This window comes from Terrapene carolina, unplaced genomic scaffold (assembly GCF_002925995.2).
Source record: "Terrapene carolina triunguis isolate 2854851 unplaced genomic scaffold, T_m_triunguis-2.0 Scaffold58, whole genome shotgun sequence".
Classification (NCBI taxonomy): Eukaryota; Metazoa; Chordata; order Testudines; family Emydidae; genus Terrapene; species Terrapene triunguis.
The window spans coordinates 56,852,460-56,866,098 of NW_020664409.1; the positions used below are offsets into that span (position 1 = coordinate 56,852,460).

Below are 13,639 nucleotides of genomic sequence, written 5' to 3' on the forward strand. Positions count from 1 at the left end.
TATGTAGAGCGAGATTCTGAGGATCTGGTTCATGATCTTTATAACCTTTATTTTCAGTCAGACTTACCACTATGCCCTGAAATTCTGAAATGTTAAGACCATCTATTTACATTTGGTTGCTAAACTGCCCTTCTCTGTCTCTCTCTGAAACCCAAGAATATTCTAAAGAAAGTTGCCAATGTATTATTTTATATTAAGAACTGACTGTAAACAGTTTAAAAAATAAACACATGCCCAGTCGTCTCTTAATAAAAATAGTATTTACACTTTGATGCCAATCAATTGTTCAAAGCCCCCCAATAGCTTTGTGATATGTTGGAGGTAAAAATAAGTTTAAAATAATTCTTCATGGTCCTGCTCCTTCTCCCATTTAAGTCAACGGAAAAATTTCCATTGACTTCAGTAGGCTTTGGGTAAGGTTTTTGAGTTTTGATCTTGCACTATAGAAGTCAATGGGAGTTTTGCCTTTGACTTACGTGGGAGCAGGATCAAGCCCCATTGGAACAAAACCTGTTCCCCTCTTATTGCATGGTATCTCAGGACATGGTCCTGGTAATACTGGGATATATGGAGTACTGACATTCAGAACATGTTTCCATTGGGTTTTGTATGAGTGTATTTCCAAGATAAGTGTACAGGAATCCATAACAATATTAATTCAAAAACGAATCCTTTCTCAGATTAACAGGAGAAATAAAATGAGCCCCAAATTTTCTTGCCTTATCTGAAAACCATTTTAATTGTGGGTTATTTTGATGAGGGAGTGCTGGATTTTATTGAGGCTTTCATCTGTCCAATTAACTGAGATTGAAGTGCTTGCTTCTATGTAATTTATCTAAAATGTATCTGTTTATGACAGGATGAATTCTTACATCAATTTCAGCTTGCCCACCAACCATGGATATTGCCAAGCGACACAGAGAGTGAAGGTGTGGCAGCAGATCAAGATAAATGTGAGTATGTTTGTTGGGAGCTGATGGTGCCTGAGAGAATATATGTAAAAAATGCTCTCCTCCCCTCATTTTCATAGGGCCAAATCCTGCACCCCTTATTCACAGAAGTAATCTTTACTCCAGTGGGGCTATTCTCATAATGATTACTCACCTGAGTGAGGGTTGAAGGATTGCACATGTAATAGTTCTTTACACAAACGTTCCTACAATCAAGATCCTGCAAGTTCCTGAGTGGCCCTTATAGTAGTATATTTTGCCAGAAGCTGGGAATGAGCGACAGGGGATGGATCACTTGATGATTACCTGTTCTGTTCATTCCCTCTGGGGCATCTGGCATTGGCCACTGTCGGAAGACAGGATACTGGGATAGATGGACCTTTGGTCTGACCCAGTAGGGCCATTCTTATGCTCTTGTAGGAGCATAGTCCCTTTGAAGGCTGTTGGTCCAATCATGTTAGTAAAGGTCAACAGGATTATGACCTAAATGAGAGAACAAGTAAAGACAAGTAATGCACACTATGAATCTCCATACATTGAAGCTTTAACCAATCATATCTGGTTATGCAATACCTATAAATAATCTTGTTGGAAATGTTAAATGTTCTGCAAATTGAATTTATTTTAAGCATAGCAGCTTGTGATCTGTCAGGCTGAAAATGTATGCTATTTCCTAACCTATTTTTGGCTTTATGGTTATAAAAAAAAAACAGACTGTTTAATCAGGTGCTTAGAGCACTTTGTACATGGAACTAGAACTGCTTGAACAAACAGCATTACAGTAAGAAATGCCAGGTTCCTACAGGAATAGTCACTGGAGAGCAATGTATAATTAATGAAGATCGTGTCTGATAAACAGAATACATTTTTCAAAATGATGTCACTTGAAAAATTGAAGAATTACATCTGCTCACGCTGATATTGCAAGTGCACAGTTAGCCTGTGGTTTGACTTTCATGTTACAATTTACACATTGAGATTCCCAAAGTAAAAAAATATGTACCCCTTCCCTCTCATTGTTACACTTTTGGCTGTTTTACCTTTATGTTAGTGTATATCCTATAGGCCCAATTTGTCAACCTTTTGTGAACATGAAATTCTCACTTATTCAGGTGTTCTGTGTGTGAAAAGCACCCCTTTGTAAAGGCCCAGATCCTCACAACTAAGGGTATGTCTACACAGCAGCTAGAAGGATGCTTCCCAGAGCAGATAGACAGAAATGCATGAATTGTGCTCGAGCTAGCACTCTAAAAGTAGCAGTATGGCCATAGTGGCATGGGTGGAGGTTTGGACTAGCATCCTGAGTACAGTCCTACCCAATTCCCTGGATATGTACTCAGGCAGCTAGCCTGAGCCCCCACTGGTGCCACTGCAACCTGCTATTTTTAGCACACTAGTTTGAACAGAGCTAGCGCACGTCTGTTTACCTGTTCTGGGAAGCACCTTGCCAGCTACTGTGTAGGTACACCCGGCCTGTTCTAAGAGGACCCTGTGCTTGCCCTCTGTGCAAGAGTTAATTTCACTTTGGGTTCACAAGTAATGCCAGACCAGGTGGCAATTAAATTCAGCCCACTGTGTATCTATTGCAAAATCTTTGACACCTCTTTGACACTTATCAACACAATTAGTTTTGGCTAGAACTTGTGACAATGAGAACAGAGAAGAAAAAATATATAATTGTAAATAATAGTTTCCTTTATGAAAATGATTTAGGCTGTAACATGCTCTCATCTTGATTTTATGCCTACATATCATCTTCCATAATGACCTATTGCACTATTTAAGTTAGGTCATTCTTTGTACTAACATAGGTAGAGAAGGGAGAACAAAAAATGTTTGATCTAAGCAATGTTACACTGTATGTGACATCTGAGAATGGTAGATTGGGTTAAAAATCAGTTTAAAAAAAAATAATTATGTGGTAATAGCAACCATCTGGAGATGGAATGTTAGTGTTGTAGCCAAGCCCAAGGTTCAGAACTTTAACTGCTAGAAAATAGGACCTGCCAAAACCCAGGTGCTGAAATGGCTGTAAAGTGAAGAGCCAATGAGAAGCCTGGCATACCTAATAATACCAGTTTTCAGTGCTCACTGCAGGTAGTGCAGCTGGCAAAGTATGGACAGATTCAATTTCATTTGTCATTCTAGAGTAAAGTTAATAAATGACACTTAAGTCTGCGTGGACACTGTATATGTAATTTAGTGTTGAGGGGCCTGAAAGTTCATAATTTATGGGTCTGAACAGAAAAGCTGCTGAATTAATCTTTACAATAGTAACACCTGTTCTTTGACTCAGCTTTTAATAAATTACATAAGGATAATATTTTCCACATTCTTTGGCTTCTTTAAGATAATAGCACCCAGGTGTAAAGCTAGTCTTGGGTAGTGAGAAAGTTCCTCTAACAATGCAAAAAGTTAGGAGACAAATGATCTCAGACACCTTGTGTTCTTTTATTTTATCTTCTAATGAGCGTTACACTGGGTAACATTTACAGAATCGGCAGCTTACTTATGAGTCTAAAAGAAGACGACTTTCACAGGCAAAAATAGCAATTTAGTGCCTAATTTCCATCAATTTTTAGTGGGAAATAGGTGCCTAGCTGACATTCGTGCCTTTGAAAATCTCCCCCTAACTAAGTCCCATTTTCAAAAATGACTTAGGTGGTTAGAAGCTGAAGTATTATTGAAAGTCAATGGGTCTTAGGTTCCTAAGGAACTTTTGGAAGTTTGAGTTAAGTGCCTAAGTCATTTAGGTGCTTTTTAAAATGTTGCCCATAGTTTGTAAAATAGAACAGGAAGAACCCAAAACAATTGGAAATAAATCCTTTTTTTAAACGGTTCAAATCATTTAGAGCAGGGATCGGCAACGTTTGGCACGCGGCTCGCCAGGGTAAGCACCTTGGCGGGCCGGGCCAGATTTTTTACCTGCCGCCGCGGCCGAACCTGCCGCCGCGGCCGAACCCGCCGCGTCAGCAGGTAAATAAACTGGCCCAGCCCTCCAGGGTGCTTACCCTGCCGAGCCGCATGCCAAACGTTGCCGACCCCTGAGTTAGAGCAAAGTGAAAATGAGTTTTCTTTGACATTAAATGCCAGGATAGAGACTTCTGGAACTCGTTATTTATTAAAAGAAAAGACAATGGGGGAAAAGAGAAATGTGACAATGAAGAAAAGAAAAATAGTCACCAACATGGTTGCTTGGTACCTAAAACAATGTTTTTTTTTTCTTTCAGTGTAAATATTATCCATTCATGATTTGTGGCCACAGTCAATAGATATATCATGTGAATGTAGTAGTTGCCATTCTTTGAGTCTAACTCAACTCTCCATATTAAAAATATAACTAAACAAAAAAAAACCTAACCTGCCCTCCTCCCCCAAAAGAAGAACCCTAATCTTTACCCTAACCTTTACCCTAGTGTGGGTTCAGAAGAAAGTGTCATGACCTCTATAGCAATTAAAACTCTTACAGCTACTGGGTTTATTCTCCCTTGATTTTCTGTATACTCTGAACTCCTGGTGATTGCATTAGGTCTGTGTGCTACGTTTGCACAGACCCTTGAACTTGCACAAAATCAAAGACTTGAGATTCTCTTTTCATTTCAAATGGCACCCTAGGTCCACCAAAAAATCAGCAGCTATGGGCTGATGCGTTTTTCTCTTCAGATGCCACCGTAGAGCCCCTCCGCCCCTTACCATTGCTGTCTTCAGATGCCTGGTGGCTTGCTTTTCTTTCCCCTGTGACTTCAGAGAGTGCATGGTGGCCACTCCCTTCTCAGAAGGAGAGGTGATAAGAAAAAAGCCTCCAATTTCTTAGGGTCTCTGGGTCTGGCAAGAAGCAACTTCCCCTTCAGAGGGTAGCAGGACCGGGCTATAGCATCTCACAGTAGCTAAAAATCCCTTAATGGAAGAAACTGAACCTCCCAGTGAACCTGCAGAAGTTCATTCAGTGCTTGCCCCTGGAAACAGACCCTGCACAGCCTGGTTCATATAGCACATACACATTAAAGTAAATACTGCAAGGTTGGTTCATTATTATTTGTGTTGTGGTAAAGGCGGGGATGGCTCAAGTTCCCTGTGCACAATGGAAAGATGGCACCAGCTGAAAGAATTTGCAGTCTAAGCCCTGTTATAGACCTCAAACCAAGCCTGAATTGAGGGACAGAAGAGTTAGGGGATTTTCCACCACATTTTTACTCATATTGAACTTGAAGTCAATAGAAGCTTTACAATTGACTTCAGTGGGCATAGGATGAAGCCTTCTCTCACCGATTCTCTTTTGGTTCTGCCCTGAGTAGCAGACCCAGCAAGTCTCAGCCCAAGTTTACAAATACAAGAAGTTCAGATTTTGTTCGAGAGAATCTAATTTTGGTGTCCTTATTCACAGGTTAAATGCTTTTATAAAAAGTATCTGATAAAGATAATTTCCACATCTTTATATGGCTAGACTATTCTTTTTCTAGCTTGATTTTGGGGAAAAAAGTGGCTACAAAATTTGGGAGACAGTCATCAACTCTGATGAAACAAAGCAAAGGGCCCAACTCTGCCAGCTTTACCCATGCTGAATAGCACCAAATTAGTAGCAAAATAAATGTGAGTATTCAACATGAGTGAGGATGGCAGGATCAGACCCCAAAAGAGCAAAAGAAAAGACACATTAAAAGGGCACATCATTACATTTCTCACTGAGCGCTTAGTTCTGCCACTCTTATTCATGCTGAATAGTACCTTGCCCCATAAGAAGCCCTACTGATTGAGACTATTGGCAGAATGGAACCACTTGCTTAGTCAGATACTAGAAAGGATTGGGCCCTTACTTCTGAGAATTGGGTTGTGCTATACAGGTATGTTGGAGCCCTCAATTAGTATCCATTCAAATAAATAACTCTAGATATGCCATAGTGAGACATGCCAGCTGCTTGTCAGTCATTGGTAGAAAAAACGTATGACAGTGCTCTCAAGAAGTTAAACATTTACGCTGGCTCAGGATGTGTTTTGTTTTGTTTGGGTTTGGGGGGTTTGTTTTGTTTTTGTTTTTTAAACCTTCCTCTTTTTGAAGGTACTCAGCAAGAGTAAGAGTTGCAAAGCTAGAGTCTCAGTGAAAATTATTGATTGCAATATTTATTACATGAACACAAACGCTTCCTTTAGTCAGTATCTTTATTCTCCTGTCACGTACACTGCTGGGGGAGAGTAGAGCAACACACCTTAGCTCACATTCTCTTCCAATAGGTATGAATATAAGGCAAAACCAGTCTCTGCTGCCTCTATAGGAAACAATCTGGATGTAAGGTATGTATGCAAAGCAGTTGCTTAACCCCTGTGTGGCATAAAAATTAGCTCCGTGAAGGCCCCTCCATGGCAGTGTACAAGATATAGGAAGCGAGGAGAGCATGGCTCGGCCAGGGGAGAAATGTCAGTGCACGCACCTCTCATCCACACTGTCTCCCTATGGGGAATGAGTGTGTAAAGGCCAGCACAGCCTATTCTAGTCATGTTGGGCAGGAGGAGGCTCAGCAGAGCAACTTGGGGGAGGCATAACCGAGCCCTTAGTTGATATCCATACTAATAAATACCACTCTTTATGTGCCATTTTGAGAGATGCCAGCTGCTTCCCCAGGCATTGCTTGACAGTCATATGAGGAATGAGACCATGACACAGTGATCTCATAAGAGTCAAATATTTATGCTGTCTCATTTTTTTTTCTAAAGCTTCTTCTTATCAGAGTTCTAATGGACACAGTCAAGTGAATTGTAAAACTACCACCAGTTAGGAAGACATTACATAGCATCACTTGTTGAAGCAGCATAATTTTTTCCTGACAAACTATTGTACTGCAAACACTAAAGCATGTGCTTATGTGCTTGCAGGACTGGGGCTGGTGGTTCTGTGGTTGCAGAGCTCATCCTATTGTTATCCATGCCAGAAAACTTTCATAATCTTTGAAATATGAAATGGGATATTAAAAGTTCTTTTGGGGGGGCACCAAATGTGCCCCTGAATAAATGAATACAAACATTTTTAGACATTATATAAAACGAAGCTGGGAAAGCAATAAATGAAATTTATCAGTTAAAAAGATGATGGTGAGGCTATCCATAAAATCCTACACATAAAAAGATCCCTCATTACTCCAGGTTCCTGTCACAGTTTTATAATTTTGTAGATTTCAAAATGCAAAATGAATTCATCCTCATTGAAACTATATGAATATCCATTATATTAACTGCCAAGAAATACCGTAACATAGATATAAATGTTTGACTTCTAGTTTAGACTTAAAAGGTTTCCCTTTATGTTCAAATAAACATTGCAAATGGGATTCTAGGCTTTTAGGAAAGATTCGTTGGCCAGTCATCATTTCCTGTAGTCTACAAAATTTTACTTCATTTATAAACCAGAAGAAAATATATATACAGCTAAGTTTAAAAGATAACAATGAATTATTATTTATTTTGGTTGTTTGAAAAATGCACTTTGTCATACTAAAAAGGTTTGTATCAGAAGAAAAGCACAAATATAAAATAAAGTGAGCTATATAAGTTATAATAAAAATGTCCCAATAGCTATATATTAATAAAACAACTCTGAGTTGTATCTGAAGAACTATCTGGTTTGAGTTACCTAAATGTAAGTTGTTTCAACAACATGTTTATTGTTAAATGATTTATCTAAAATGCTAATTCATCTAAAAGCAAAGCTTTTGAGGAAATTAAAGTTGGTATAATTTTTTTAACTAAAGAATTTAACAGAATAAAGTAATGTTTTTACTGACTTATTTAGGGTTAGTCACAATTAGTCAGTTAAAAAAGGTAGCCAATGTGACTAAAAGACTAAACTTTCCACAAAAACACAACCAATATTCCTTCAAATTTTGACTAAATCAAGTGGATGCCATGCATAGGCCTTGATTCACCAAATCACACACTTATGGTTAGTCACATGGTGAAATGATTTTTTGAGTAGAGATGTACTTAACACTTAATTTTAAGTACCTACTTTAAACTCATTAAGTGCTTTGCTGAATTGAGGCCTTAGCAAACTTGGCTACTCTAACTAATGCCCAGATGGCTGTGGCCCTGTGGCACCTGTGAAGATTACAGTGATGCACTGGCCATATTTCCACCCCAGGAATGCCTTCAGTAAAGCCTGTATGCAGTGTTGTTGTAGCCATGTTAGTCTCAGGATATCACAGAATCATAGAATATCAGGGTTGGAAGGGACCTCAGGAGGTCATCTAGTCCAACCCCCTGCTCAAAGCAGGACCAATTCCAAACTAAATCATCCCAGCCAGGGCTTTGTCAAGCCGGGCCTTAAAAACCTCCAAGGAAGGAGACTCCACCACCTCCCTAGGTAACGCATTCCAGTGCTTCACCACCCTCCTAGTGAAATAGTGTTTCCTAATATCCAACCTAGACCTTCCCCACTGCAACTTGAGACCATTGCTCCTTGTTCTGTCATCTGCCACCATTAAGAACAGCCGAGTTCCATCCTCTTTGGAACCCCCCTTCAGGTAGTTGAAGGCTGCTATCAAATCCCCCCTCATTCTTCTCTTCTGAAGACTAAACAATCCCAGTTCCCTCAGCCTCTCCTCATAAGTCATGCGTTCCAGACCCCTAATCATTTTTGTTGCCCTCCGCTGGACTCTTTCCAATTTTTCCACATCCTTCTTGTAGTGTGGGGCCCAAAACTGGACACAGTACTCCAGATGAGGCCTCACCAATGTCGAATAAAGGGGAACGATCACGTCCCTCGATCTGCTGGCAATGCCCCTACTTATACAGCCCAAAATGCCGTTAGCCTTCTGGGCAACAAGAGCACACTGTTGACTCATATCCAGACACTGTTGACTCATATCCAGAGGCACAAGGGTGAGGTATTATCTTTTATTGGACCAATTTCTGTTGGTGAGAGAGACAAGCTTGTCTCTTTCTCCAATAGAAGTTGGTCCAAAAAATATTACCTCACCCACCTTGTCTCTTCAATAAATCCTTTACGTGAGGGCTGGGGGCTGCAGAGAGTATTCCCAGCTGGGGAGATCTGGCAGCTTTCTAGCTTCTTTGCACTACAGGAGCAGTGCAAAGGGATCAGTGCAGAGTTAAGTTTGAGCCCTATCTGTCTAGCTTTCTTGGTTCTTATGACAACCATCACTATAGTAGCAGAGCACTGTCACAACAGGCAGAGATGATATTCTGTAACCTATTATAGTTTTTGTCATATATTCTTAACTTTCCTTCAGTTATGATCTCCAAGGGCTCAGTTCAAGAGACCATGAACCTCATTCTCTTTGGCCCTGCACATTGGCACCTGTACAGAGCGAGTGCAAAGTAGATATGAAATGCTAGCAAGTCAGAATGGTAACATCCTACACCCACTTTGCACAGGTATAAATGACTCCATAAGGTGGATGGCAAAGGAGCATCAAACCATGTATGCATACCCTTCTGCACTGCATAAGGTCTGGACAATATCTTGGTTTCACAGCTGGCTGATTGTTTCAGCAGAAGGGTCAGATTGCCACAGAAACCAGGAAAAATTTAAAATACTTTGTGATCCCAATGTACAGAAGTGACCAGGAGGTGAAGAGTTCATGAAAAAAGAGCTGATTTCTTTCTGCGGCCCTTAGTATGCTACACCAGTGGTCTCCAAAGTGGGGTGCACAAGAGGATCCTTGGAGGTGCGCGTCAGGAGGAGCTTTTTTGGGGCGGGAGTCCAAGCGGCTTTTTTTTTTTTTGCTTCAGCAAAAATGGTAGAGCTGGCGCGGCAGGGGGTGCGTGCTCAAAAATTTTTTACTGATAGGGGTGCGCAATCAAAAAAGTTTGGAGACGACTGTGCTACACTCTTAAAACTTTAAATCCCTCCAACATCTGTGTAATACATTTTACAAGACTCACAGTTACTCTGACTCAAAGCTGCAGTAACTCCCTGCAGCACAAAGTGGGAAAGGCTTACGTTTAGGGAGAAAGAAGAGCTGGGAGGGGTTATGTTTATATATCATATATATAAAAGAAATAATTGTGGCTGAGGAACCCCTTTAGTGGGAAAATTCATGAGCTAGCACTGTTGAGTTGTAATCCCTGATCTATGAAATTGGCTCTCTATATGGCCCATGAGTAAATCACTTCCGGCTTGTCTACACTATCCACAGTCTATTTAGCAGGAGGGTGAATTGCAGTTTGCATTAAAATGTGCTGTAACTACTCTTTAGCACAAATTAAAAAGTATCTAGTTCATGTTAACATAGTTCCCTTTTAAATAGGACTATGTTAATGCAAACGAGGTACCTTTAGTTTGGGCTAGGAGGATCTACATGGGGCAGTTACGGTGCAACACTTAAGTGTGTGCTGCAATTCACAGTGCAGAGACATGTAGACAAGCCCATAATCTCTCAATATGCAATACTAATGTGCCTATCACTGTGGTGTCTAAATACCACCTAACTTCTCTGTGTCTCATTTTCCCAGTCTGTAGAATGGGAGTAATATCATCTGCCAACCTCACAGTAAAATTGTGAGAATTAGTTAGTTAATGTTTTGCGTATTGCATTCCAAATAGAGCGCCTGATTCTGATCTTATGCCACTTCACCGACTTCAGTTACTCATAATTTTTATTCTGGTGTCCTGCCACTAATCAAGGGAGAATTAGGCCCACTAGGTGCTATCTGTACAAGCATTAAATTATTGTCACCCTCCCTTATATTAGAAAATCAGAATCTTTCAGTAGCTTTAGTCAAGTACCTTTCCAAAGCTGTTTCCTGCCTGAGTGACCTGATGGCATCTAAGGAAGATATCACTCTCTGTTGGGTGTTTGACAGTTTTTCAAGCATAGTATTATAGGAATAGCCATGCTGAATAATCTTGTACAGTATCCCATCTCTGAGAGTGGCTAGTGCCTGATGCTTCAGAGGAAGGTGTAAGAATACACATAATGGACAATTAAGAAGAAATTTGCCTTTTGAACAGGTTATTCCATAACCCTTGTCTACTAATGGTAGGTAGGTAGGTTTATGCCCTGAAGCATGAAGTATTGTATCCCTTATATCTTTTTGTCCAGTAACATTCATATAAATTCATTCATATAAATGTGTAATCACTTAAGTCTTGACCTCAGTAATATTTTGTGGCAGCAAGTTTCAGAGGTTAATTATGCATTGTGTTACAAAAAAAATTGAATGTTGTCTTATTCTTGTATTATGAGAGTATATAGGAGTCCCCCCGCTTACGTTCTTTATGCCATTCATTATTTTGCATATATCTATCATGACATCTTCATTGTAATCTCCAAAAACTGTACAATCCCAATCTTTTCAATCTCTCCTCATGTAGAAGTGTTTCCATACCTCTAAAAACTTTCATCATCTGTCTCAGGAGACTTATAGAAGGGGTCCAATCTTCTTTGAGATAGGGTGTCTAGAGCTGGGCCTGGTATATCAGGTATGTAGGTAGGTAGATAGATATGATGGAGTAAAATCATGGAAATAAGTGACTGGAAAAAACTCACTGGGGCTTTTGGTCACTACATCATTTCCCTCATCCTTCACCCTGCCATTGCAAGGCATGAAAACATTTCAGTTCAAACACCAAAGTCTTGTCTTGGCAGGCAAAAAAGGTGTTAGTGCAGTTGTTTGTGGGGAGCCTAGGCTACAACACAGCTAATACACATTTCAACCACATTAGCTTGCATCTTAGTGGGTATTAAAAGGGCTTTTTAATCAAGTTAAGCAATTTTGATTGCGTTAGCATGATTGAAAACCTCACATTTTATGTTTGTCAAGACAGGGTCAAAGTATCTTGGTAATCATAATAATAATCAGTGCCAGCAATATACTAGGTATTTCTGGAAACAAACCTAGCAAAGATTTTAGTAGTGTAATGGAATCTGGCTACATTTTATTAAAATTGAGTCTGATGGGTGCTTCTAAGAAAAACAGTTTCCAGCAGTTCTCAAACTGTCGGTCGCGACCCCAAAGTTCTTTTAATGGGGTTGGCAGGGCCAGTGTTAGACTCGCTGGGGCCCCGGGCTGAAGCCAAAGCTTGAGCCCCGCCGCCGGGAGCTGAAGCCAAAGCTTGAGGGCTTCAGCCCTGGGCGGTGGGTCTCAGACTTCGGCTTCAGACCCTGTGAAGCAGGGTTTGGGTTGTGGCTTTAGCCCCAGTCCCCAGCAAATTTAACACCAGCCCTGGGACAGCAGGGCTTGGGCTTTGGCTTCAGCCCACATGGCAGATGCAGGGGGACGGGTCCTGTAGTAATTTTTGTTGTCAGAAGGGAGTCACGGTGCAATGAAGTATGAGAACCGCTGAGTTCAACTTAAAGATGAAAGAAATTAATGAAATAAGTGTAAGGTTAATGTGCAGTAAGGACTTAGCTAGTATTTCACAGGTGTTATTTCTGTTATGATGCATTCTGTTGAATACTCATGTACAAAGCTGGATAGAGTCATATGTAAAATCCAGACCTACTCCTTGGGAAAGAGAAACATAAACATCTTGTTACAAGTAGATCAGGGTGGTTATCTCCAACTAAAGTCGTTTGTTCCTGTGGCACTTCCTTGGGTCCAACAGATGAGTAGTATATTTGTGCGTGCTCAAAATAATTGGATAAATATGAAATCAGTGTACTTTGCTAGTTCTTGTTGTGCTTAGTAGAGTTGGGAGAAGGCTGGTAAAAAAAACCTTCAGGGATATTCCCTCAAGTCTGCACGTGAATTTGGTTTGGATGTCTTCATGTCCCTTTTATGGGATGGATCCTGCCACTGGATTTTCACAAGCAGATCCACTTGCAGGAACACTCCTATCTTTGCTTTCTGTGAGCATCTCTGTTATTCTTTTGTTACCAGCAATGTTTGCAGAAAACAAATATCAAAGTTGCATGGACGTGTAAGTATTTGTGGAAACTGAATTTTAAATTTGCACTGGTAAGTATTCACCCTGGAGCTGCGTGGTGGTTGCTTATTCAGTCAGGAACAGAAACAGTGTCTCATGATTTATCTGATTAATCGCAATTAACCAACTCAGCTCAGGCTTCCTACACTGCACGCTTCTCACGATTCATCAATAACTTTAAAACCTTGTTAAATGCTTTCAAATAATGAATAAAATCATGGAAATTGTCATCTGCTGATGGATATTTTAGTGATTAGACGCTGAATTCATCAGATACATTATTTGGTCTCCATGGAGTGGTACATCACTTCATTTTAGGTCACAGTATTCTATGTGGAAATATGGGAAATCCTGCACAATATAGCAAACACAGTAAAGGATCGAGATTTCTCATTTCTGTTTTTGTATATAATGGTTTCAGCACTACTTTCTTGTTTTGTGTTTATTTTCACAGGTTTGTGAAATCAGTGGGAATATTGAAGAATTTAATTAAAACAAAATCATAATTATCAAACCTACACCTGAAGATCTGTTTTAGTTTACGTATAATAATTTTAAATAGTTATTTTTATAATATCAACAATACTTAAATAGAATTATTCTGTGTGGATGCTGTAATGCACCGAATCAAATTACTAACTATGGCACAGTGTCCTTAGGTAAAGAAGGTTTACTGTTACTTTTGAATACATAGTTAGTATAATGTATTTTGTTTAGTTTATATCCCTGTTATTTTGGAGTGACATTTGATATATTAAACTTTGCCTGATCAAAACAAACTTTGCTTAAAGATTTATGTATTTTAACTTGT

General features: G+C 39.8%; 1 protein-coding gene across 1 annotated transcript in view; it reads left to right on the forward strand.

The window, feature by feature from the left end:
- The window catches only part of CUNH8orf34 (chromosome unknown C8orf34 homolog), a 270,042-nt gene extending 256,677 nt beyond the window's left edge, over positions 1-13,365 (forward strand). The window contains exons 11-12 of the mRNA XM_026647343.1: positions 860-953; positions 13,283-13,365. Coding sequence (XP_026503128.1) covers positions 860-953; positions 13,283-13,290 — 102 coding nt within the window. The 3' untranslated portion in view covers positions 13,291-13,365. The remainder of the gene's footprint in view (positions 1-859; positions 954-13,282) is intronic.
- The last annotated feature ends 274 nt before the right edge of the window (positions 13,366-13,639 follow it).